Genomic DNA, 10,460 nt, shown 5'->3' on the forward strand with positions numbered 1-10,460 from the left:
GGCGGACTCGCAACCACTGCGCCACCAGGGAAGCCCCATGACTCTTTTTGAATTATGGTTTTCTCAGGGTATATGCCCAGTAGTGGGACTGCAGGGTCATACGGTAGTTCTATTTTTAGTTTTTTAAGGAACCTCCATATTGTTCTCCATAGTGGCTGTATTAATTTACATTCCCACCAACAGTGCAAGAGGGTTCCCTTTTCTCCACACCCTCTCCAGCATTTACTGTTTGTAGATTTTTTTGATGATGGCCATTCTGACCGAATTGACCTATCTTTGATAATGACCTTCTTTGTCTCTTGCTACATTTTTTAACTTGAAGTTTATTTTGTCTGATATAAGTACAGCTACCTTTGCTTTCTTTTGGTTTTCATTTGCAAAGAATATCTTTTTGCATCCCTTCACCTTCAGTCTGTGTGTGTCCTTTAAGCTAGGTGAGACTCTAAGTCAACGTATAGTTTGCTTTTGATTTTTATCCATTCAGCCACTCTGTCTTTTGATAAGAGAATTTAATCCATTTACATTTAACATTTAAAAAAATTTTTATTGTAGTTGATTTACAAGATTGTTAGTTTCAGGTGTATAGCATTGTGAGTCAGTATTTTTGCAGATTATACTCCATTATAGGTTATTATAAGATAACGGTTATAATTCCCTGTGCTTTACAGTATATCCTTGTTGCTCATCTTTTTTTTTTAAATTTTATTATTTATTTATTTTTGGCTGTGTTGGGTCTTTGTTGCTGTGCGTGGGCTTTTTCTAGTTGCGGTCAGCAGGGGCTACTTTTCGTTGTGGTGCACAGGCTTCTTATTGTGGTGGCTTCTCTTGTTGCAGAGCATGGGCTCTAGGTGCTGGGCTTCAGGAGTTGTAGCTCGCGGGCTCTGGAGCACAGGCTCAGTAGTTGTGGCACATGGGCTTAGTTGCTCTGCGTCACGTGGAATCTTCCCAGACCAGGGCTCGAACCCATGTCCCCTGCATTGGCAGGAGGATTCTTAACCACTGCACCACCAGGGAAGCCCAGCTTATCTATTTTATACATAGTAGTTTGTATCTGTTAATCCCATACCCCTAACTTATCCCTCCTCCCTTCCCTCTCTCCTTTGGTAACCAGAGTTTTTCTGTATCTGTTAGTCTGTTTCTGTTTTGCATATACATTCATCTGTATTATTTTTTAGATTCCATTTATATATCGGTAGTATTTGTCTTTCTGACTTATTTCACTAACCATGATATTCCCTAGGACCATCCACATTGCTGCAAGTGGCAGGATTTTATTCTTTTTTATGGCTGAATAATATTCCGGTGTATGTATATACATACTTACATACATACATACATATATATATATAAAATCACATCTTTTTAATCTAATCATCTGTTGATGGGCACTTGAGTTGCTCCCATGTCTTGGCTCTTTTGATTTTTCTGGCCAAATGATTCATTGTTGCTGCTATGAACATTGGGCTGTATGTAACTTCTTGAATAGGCATTTTCATTTTTCTCCAATATATACCCAGGTTGTAGAATTGCTGGATCGTATGGTAGTTCTTTTTTAGTTTTTTGAGGAACCTCCATACTGTTTTCCATGGTGGCTGCACCAACTTACATTTTCACCAACAGTGTACGAGGGTTCCCTTTCTTCTACATCCTTTCTGACATGTTATTTGTAGACTTTTTGATGGTAACCATTCTAACAAGTGTGAGATGGTATCTCGTTTTTTTGGTGTTTTTTTCTTTTTTGGCTGTGTTAGGTCTTCGTTGCTGTGCGCAGGCTTTCTCTAGTTGCAGCGAGTGGGGGCTACTCTTCGTTGCGTTGTGCAGGCTTCTCGTTGTGGCTTTTCTTGTTATGGAGCACAGGCTGTAGGTGCGCGGGCTCAGTAGTTGTGGCTTGCAGGCTCTAGAGCACAGGCTCAGTAGTTGTGGTGCATGGGCTTAGTTGCTCTGTGGCATGTGGGATCTTCCCGAGCCAGGGATCAAACCTGTGTCCCCTACACTGGCAGGCAGATTCTTAACCACTGCGCCACCAGGGAAGCCCTACCTTATTGTTTTGATGTTGCATTTCTCTGATAATTAGCAGTGTTGAGCATCTTTTCATGTGCCTGTTAGCCATCCGTATGTCTTCTTCAGAAAAATGTTTTTTCAGGTCTTCTGCCCATTTTTTTGATTGGGTTGTTTTTTTGCTATTGAGTTGTATGAGCTGTTTGTGTATTTTGGATATTAATCCCCTGTCGGTCACATCATTCACAAATTTTCCCTCCCATTCTGTAGGTTGTCTTTTCATTTTAACGGTTTCTTTTGCTGTGCAAAAGCTTTTAAGTTTAATTAGATCCCATTTATTTTATTTTATTTTTTGGTTTGTTTTTTGGCCTTAGGAGACTGATTCAAGAAAATACTGCTATGATTTATGTCAGTGTTCTGCGTATGTTCTCTTTTAGGAATTTTATGATTTCTATTCTTACGTTTAGGTCTTTAATCCATTTTTGAGTTTATTTTTGTATATGGTCTCAGAGAATGTTCTAATCTCATTGGTTTACACGTGGCTGTCCAGTTTTCCCAGCAACACTTGTTGAACAGACTGTCTTTTCTCCATTGTAGATTCCTGCCTCCTTTGTTGTAGATTAGTTGACTATAGGTGTGTCGGTTAAAGTAATGTAGTTGTGGATTTACTATTGCCATTTTGTTAATTGTTTTCTGGTTGTTTTGTGATTTCTCTGTTCCTTTCTTCCTCCCTGGCTGTCTCTGTGATTTGCTAATTCTCTATAATTGTATGCTTTGATTCTTTTCTCTTTTACATCCCTACTTTAGGCTTTTGTTTTAGTGGTTACCATGAGGCTTACATAAAACATCTTTTATATATATATATATATATATATATATATATGTCTTTTAAGCTGATAACTTCAAATGAATACAGCTCGCCACCCCCCACATTTATTTGATGGCACAATTTGTACCTTTTTACATTGTGTATCCATTGACAAATGTTTGTATAGTTTTTATTTTTTTTTTGTCAGAGTTCTGAATTTAAGTATATACTTATCTTTACCAGTGGTTTCATACTTTCGTATGTTTTCCTGTTACTAAAGAAAACTAAGCCTCCTTCCATGTCAGTTTGAAGAACTCCCTTTAACATTTCATGTAAGGCTGGTCTAGTGGTGATGAACTCCTTCAGCTTTTGTCTGGAAAACTCATTTTCAATTCTGAAGGACAACTTAGCCAGGTACTCTTGGTTGGCAGTTTTTTTCTTTTAGCACTTTGAATATAATTTATGTGTCTCATTGTGGGTCTCTTTGGATCCATCTTGTTTGTTACTCTCTAGGTTTTCTGGATCTGGATGTGTGTTTCCCCAGATTAGGGAAGTTTTCAGCCATTAATTTTTTGAAAAAGTTTTCTGCCCCTTTATCTCTTTTTCCTTCTGGGACCTCTTATTGGTCCATTTGATGGTGTCCCATAAGTCCCTTAAGCTATTGTAATTTTTATAATTATTTTTCCTTTTTGCAACTCAGATGGGATGAATTCTGCTAACCTGTCTTCAAGCTTGCTTATCCTTTCCTGTGATTGATCTAGTCTGATGTTGAATCCTGCTATTGAACTTTTCAGTTCAGTTTTACATTCAACAATTTTGTGATTTCTGTTTGGTAGTTTTAAATATTTTCTATCTCTATTCAAATTCTTTGTTCATTCATTGCTCTCGACCTGGGTGAGCATCTTTACAACCATTATTTTGAACTCTCTCAGGTAAGTCACTTTGTTTTATCAAGATCTGCTTTGGATATTTATTGTGGCCTTTTGTTTGGAACATTATATCTTCATTTCTTCCTTTATTGGTGTCTATGCATTATATAAAACAGCCACCTCTTCCAGTCTTGGATGGTCTCTTGTAGGAGATGGTCGTTCAGCCCAGCCTGAGCTCTTAGTTGTCTCTCAACCTTCTGTGACTGTCTGAGCCTCCTTCTTTGCTTTGCGTGGCTTTTTTAGAGGGTATGCTAAGACCTGTCTGTGTATCCAAAGCCAGGGACTGCAATTAGCACCTAGATGCAGACGGATTAGAACCTGGACCCTGAGGCTGCAGCTGAGAAAAAATGTATTGATAGTTAAGCCCTGTCCAGGGAGAAAAGTAAATGGGCATTTTTTTTCCCCCCTGTTCCCTTTGTGCTGAGCACAGGTGTACAATCACCAGGGCATGGTGGGAAGGGAGCTCCTGCACCCATTAAGAATTGTATTTATTTTTGTTTGCTACAGTCCAGTGGAATTCCTGAATGCAGGCCCCAACTGGCTATCAGAGCCAGATGACCCAGGGACTGTTCCTTGGGTGTCAGACATAAAAGCCAGGGCACAGATGTGTACAAGCTCCTTGCAGGGAGATACTAGTGACTGGAGTGAGCTGGAAGGAGAAGGTGAGAGAGGTGTCCTTCAGCTTCCCCAGTCTCTGGGGAAGACTGCTGCTGCTCCTAGCACCTGCTAGATTAGGAGCCCGGCCTTAGGCAACAGCTTTTAAAATGTGCAGATGAACTTCTTTCAGGGGAGGACTGGGAGATGGGCAATTCTAACTGCTCCCTCTGCACCTGGCCCTGAGGGGACAGTCACAGTGCATGCTGTGTGCCCATTAAGAATGCTTCTTTATTATCTATAGCCTTGTGGATCTCATGAACACAAGCCCTGCTGGCTTTCAGAGCTAGGTATTTTGGGAACCCATATCTCCAGTGGGAGTCTTAAAAGTTGGAGCACTAGATGTGGAATCCAAACCCTTCACTCCTCAGGGAGAAGCTAAGAATTGGGAATTCTCTCCTGATGCACAGTGCTGTGCCAGGGTTGGGGTGTATGGTGAGACAGACTGTATATTGGCCTTTCCTACCCATTTTGGTGTGGGTATTTATTTTCTCATTTGTTTAGTATGTAGGAGCTGCCCAGCTAGTTTCTGGATCTCTTTTAGAGGGAACTGTTCCAGGTGTAGCTGTACATATGGCATATCCATGGAAGGAGGGGAGCTCTGGAGCCTTCTTGGTCATCTCTGCCTTATCCCTCCTCTTAACATGGATGACTGAGAACTGCTTTATTTACAAGGGCAGACAGACTCATCATGTGTCCCCTCTGAAGTTGAAGCTGGTTTTAAAAATTGTGGCCATTGTTGGTTCAAGTACTGTTGTAATTTTAATTGTAATGTGAGAAGGCCCTAATGCATTGCTAGAAGCTTTCCTTATGAGTCATTTCTACACTCCTGTATAGTAAGTTGCATAATTCTTCTGTAAGTAAGTTTGTCACACAGTATTTATAAAAGCTAAAACTGAGAGGAATTAGGTGGTCATAGGGTTGTGCTACATTATCTGATTTAATGTACTGTGACTACTTGTGAGGAACATTTTGGCCCTTCTTATCATGAACACTTGTGTTCTTTGTGAACTTTGAGTTCAAAGTTCTTGTGAACTTTGAGTTCATATTGCTCTCTAGAACGTTTCACTAGCTATTTTGTTGACATCATTTGCTAGTTTTCATACCTACTGGTTTATCTTCTCTTGCCACATCTTTTATTACTGGATGAACTTAACATCTAAGTTGATATGCAGTTCAATTCCTTAGCCATGCTCCTTCCTCAGAGGGAGGAATACTGGTATCCAGTACTGGTATTCTGATTCACTGGGGTTTAACTATGTACAAACAGCAGAAGCAACTATAGTGTCACTTTTTCTTTCCTGAAAATGTGGGGAGTAGGGGACAGAGGGCATTAAGAAGCTGGTTTGTATTTTTCAAAAGTTCCACAAGTGATTTTGATACAGAAATTTTTTGTGCAGTTTTTTTTGATAACTTTGTTATTTATCCTGCTATTCTGTTTTTACACCAAACCACAGTAGAATTGCTTTTCTTATAAATATCTTTAACAAACCAATTTTAATTTAGATTTTAGCATTAGTTATGGTTTCTTTTTCTAATAGGTATCATCTTTAAGAAATGAAAAGCGAGGCTCATCATATCTCGTCTCTGCCCCAGAAGGTGGTTCAGTGGAATTTGTTGACCAGCATTCTCAGGGCACAGGAGCATATTACATGGAAACCTACTTAAAAAAGAAGCGAGTGTACTGAGTTAAGTTCTCTCCTTATAAACTCATAAGGTTCTTTGCAGTATCTCTGCTGTTCATTGCTGCCTTAACTACATTCAAACTAGCCATATCCTTTAAATACGGGTTTATAATTTCCCAGAAGGAACTGTGTTGTGCAGCAGGCAGAATTGCCAAATTAAAAAAATAAGTAGCAATAAGAAGAGACATCAGTTGAGGACATATTCCACTAGAATTAGATGCATCTTAATCAATGTGATACTAACTTATAGTCCATTGGAGAAATTAACATGTTCCAATATTCCTTGTTTAGGACTGGGAATAATTTTGACACCACATATAAAAGTTTGAGGCAATAAATGGGAAACATTCTTGTTTCCTGGGCCTTAGAATAAATTTCTTTCTTTTTTTTTTTGGTGGTACGCGGGCCTCTCACTGTTGTGGCCTCTCCCGTTGCGGAGCACAGGCTCCGCGGCCATGGCTCACGGGCCTAGCCGCTCCGTGGCACGTGGGATCTTCCCAGACGGGGCATGAACCCGTGTCCCCTGCATCGGCAGGCGGACTCTCAACCACTGCGCCACCAGGGGAGCCCCAGAATAAATTTCTTATAAGCCAGTGTGCATTCCAGTTTATCGATACTGTCCCTAGAAGTAATCTCATTTCAGATTTTTAGAATTTTTCCTAGAATTACAAGAATGCAAGTACACAATGCAGTGATCGGTAATGTTATAAAGATGCTCTACACATAAACTTAATTATTACCCCCACACCAGTCATACAGTATAAAACTCAAACACAGTGACATCCAAGGTATACACTACTACAGATGCTTTTACTCTTAATATGTTATTTACCATTTATACCTCTTGTGAAAAACACAAGGTTTTTTTTTTGTTTTTTTTTTTTTTGAAGTAGCTTTGCTGATCTAATTTCAGGGACTGGCAAACTACTCCCTGCAGTCAAAAAAACAGTCCTCCAGCTGTTTTTGTACTGCCTGCAAGCTAAGAATGATATTTTTTACATTTTTAAATGTTTGGAGGAAAAAAATGTATGACTTGAAATTCAAATTTCAGTGTCCATACATAAAATTTTATCGGAACACAACCATGCTCATTCACTTACATATCATGTATGGCTAACTTCTGTGCTACAATGGCAGAGCTGAGTGGCTGCAAAGCCTCAAATATTTACTATCTGGCCCTTTATAAAGTTCGCAGACTCCTGATCTAATACCTTTAATTCCCTAATCCTTTTACTTCACACCTACGAAAAGACCTTTAACTTTTACAACAGATTTGTAAGTGGCAAGGAACAAAAAAGGTTTCTGTAATTTCATAGCATAGTGATGATTCATTTACTAGAACAGGGCACATTTTGGTCATCAGATGCCCTATTTCCACAATATTGTAAAGCAGTCAATTCTGCCCTTTCTGAAGGAGTGTTACGGAGTAACAGTATTTATAACCATTTTGAGATAATAAGCTATACCTCACTCTCTGCTTTGTCTATTATTCTTTTTCAGTGTGTTAGGCTGAAAAATTATCAGCTATTTAACCCAATTTACTTTCGAAAGAATTGTGTTTATTGCATATAACTTCTGAGTCACCATTTCCTGAAGACCTTGGTATTAAATGCATGAGAAACCCTTTTGCTATCTAGACATTTCTAAGTTTGTTCTTTGTTATGAGACATTAATTGATGATGTGGAGTTTAGGGGTCTCAGTGATCCTAGTCTTTTTGAAATAAGATCATTAAATATATTTAGGGGACTTATTGACTATGATAGAAGGTATCTCTCCTGTTTTAATTATGAAGTTTAAAATTGGTACACTTGAATGAACTGTAAAGAATTTTACTTGGTCTAATGTATTGCCTATAGTAACTTCTATTGGCAAATGACAGCTAGAAAGTTAAATTATTAGATAATTTCTAATAAGTATACTACCTATGAATAACTGATCAGGACAGGCATCACTCAGTTGTGACTCAGCAGATGAGTAATGGGTTCTTCATGCTCTGCACTTCTTCCCATTTTCCTGTGGCATTGAGCTTCAGTGCTTTGTCACACCTCTATGACAGTACAAATAGAAGAAAGGGAAGATGGTGAATTTTAAAAATGTAAGCAGGAAGAGGTTGAAAGAACTAAAAGGTATTTTGGGTTAGCAAGTGTGGGTCTGCCATCCATACTGGCCTGTGCCCCATTACTGCTGGGCCACAACAGATAAGTACAAATCAAGTGGTGTTAGTAATAAGGACCATTACCAGTGCTCTCCCCACCCCCAGCCTATACTGTTATTTTTCTATGTAAACAAATTGTTTGAAATGCTTTGAAAATGAACTCTTAATATTAAAAGGCACATGCATGTGAAGTCTCTAGTATATTTATTTGTATAAAGAGTAAACAAAGTGCATGTAGCGTGACCACAGGTTTGACATAGATCTTGGTGATGTAGGGGTACTGGACAAATTTGAATGGCTGTTGCCATTGAATCAATGCACAACTTTTTCAGGCTCAAAGGTGAAAAGTAATGGTATCAAACAAATGCTAGAAAGTATCAACAAAAAGTTTTTCAGACTTCCGGTCAAAAAGATCTTATGGTTCACACTAAATCAGAGATTTGACATTTTTGATTACCCAGCTACCTCCAAGCAGACTGAAAACTGTAGCTGGGTCTTTCAGGTTTTGCGCCATAGGGTGATGGTCAAAATAGTGATCGACTCTTGTAGACGGATGGTAAGTACTGAAACACTAAGAACAGTGCAATGTACATGGTATATATGCATTCAGCATCCAAAACCAATGCTGGCACAGCTTGCCCCAAAGTGGTAGAGTTATAAAAGGATACACATTGACATTTCTGAAAAGCAGGTATAACAGCATCCAGGTTCTTGGAATCAATTCTGATTAAAGGTATACTGTTTAGGGAAGCACTGGCACAGGTTTAGTTCTCAAGAATCAACATCATGCAGCAAAGTATCTATTCCACAGCTGCCCCCCTGGGTATGACCAGTTTTCTCAAAAATGGGTTCCGCTGGTCACCCAAGGCGACAGGAGCTAAGCCACTGCAGAAACAACTCAAAGTTTATGTCCTACTGTTGACAGGGATACACTCATCTTTTTGTATAGCAACAACAGTATACTAACTGGTATCTAATATTTCAAGAATGTTTCATCTATCACTGTTTAGATATTGAAATTTGAGGGCATATTAGAGTATTGGCCAAGTCCATCAATCTTTATCTTTGATTTATGTGCCAGAAAAACATTTCACATCAACTGGCAGCTAAGAAAAAGCAGTCATCTTGAGACTTGACTTTGGTCAGCTCCTCTTGTTTTGAAAAATCCCATTCTGGTACTCAACTGTGATAGTAAACTAACCAGACGAAACAGTGGTATATTCTTTCCAAAAGGAGGAGTGCTTAAGTGCTTTCTAATATTTTGGTTGTCATTATTTGTCACTATGTTACTGATGCCAAATTTAAAGAGGAAGTACTTACACATATTAAGCACCACACAGGGTGCTTTATACGAGGATACGTACCCCAGTATCTTTTTAGACAGAATACAAATTTTTTCCAGTTAGAACACATTTTTTTTTTAAATGGCTTGGGTATTGGCTGGGGGTAGGAGGACTTGATACACAGTAGAATTTAAATGTTATTCATGCTTCTTATTTTAGAAGCGCTTCAAATCCCTCAATAAGGTTCTGAAAGGTTGTCCGAATGGATGGTTGGAATTCCCAGCATTTTCTCATAAGTTGATAAACCTGTAAAAAGAAAAAATAACAGTAAAAATGTTTAGGAGCTTTTTAAAAAATTATAGAAACACCAAGAAGAACATAATTTTGAAAATGTGAATGACTTCCCTTAATAATACTAGAAAACAATATTTGAATAGCTTAAAATACAGAAAATGTGACACATCTATAGTTCATAAGTAACATTTGAGAAGCTCATGACTTAACTGACCTTGCAAAAAAACCCAGGTCATTAATTACTATAAACCAGTTTAAGGGTGAAGTTATACCTCAGTTTAGACTCCAAATTTCCTTACCGGCTGCTTCATTCTTTGGCTTAAACATACTATTCAGTACATCTTAAATAGTCTACAGAATTAAGTCTTAAAGGCTCAGTTCAGTTAGAAATACAGAAAACTGAATGTCACAATGCTGTGATAAGTGGGATAAACTTACACACAAAAATGCAATTATATGTATTTGTCACAGGAAGGCTACACCAACATATGCTCCTTTAGGGTGCTCACTGAGGTGAGCCTACTTCTGAAGGGAATCCCTTGCTTTGAACAAAACTTGTGGCTGTCATCTGCCCCAAAGATGATTTTCTCAGATATCTTATCTGAAATTCAGCTTCAGAAAACTGTTTTAAAAGAGTTTTCTACTCATTCCTG

At 38.5% G+C, this 10,460-nt stretch overlaps 2 protein-coding genes across 2 annotated transcripts in view; one reads left to right on the top strand and one right to left on the bottom strand.

Moving 5' to 3' along the window:
• The window catches only part of RAVER2 (ribonucleoprotein, PTB binding 2), a 141,189-nt gene extending 134,745 nt beyond the window's left edge, over positions 1 to 6,444 (top strand). Inside the window, exon 14 of the mRNA XM_007460117.1 lies at positions 5,931 to 6,444. Within this exon, the coding sequence (XP_007460179.1) occupies positions 5,931 to 6,077 (147 nt within the window). The 3' untranslated portion in view covers positions 6,078 to 6,444. The remainder of the gene's footprint in view (positions 1 to 5,930) is intronic.
• Positions 6,445 to 9,723: 3,279 nt separating this feature from the next.
• The window catches only part of JAK1 (Janus kinase 1), a 52,773-nt gene continuing 52,036 nt past the window's right edge, over positions 9,724 to 10,460 (bottom strand). The window contains exon 24 of the mRNA XM_007460078.1: positions 9,724 to 9,819. Within this exon, the coding sequence (XP_007460140.1) occupies positions 9,724 to 9,819 (96 nt within the window). The remainder of the gene's footprint in view (positions 9,820 to 10,460) is intronic.

Source organism: Lipotes vexillifer, unplaced genomic scaffold (genome assembly GCF_000442215.2).
Source record: "Lipotes vexillifer unplaced genomic scaffold, Lipotes_vexillifer_v1.1 scaffold134, whole genome shotgun sequence".
Lineage (NCBI taxonomy): Eukaryota > Metazoa > Chordata > Mammalia > Artiodactyla > Lipotidae > Lipotes > Lipotes vexillifer.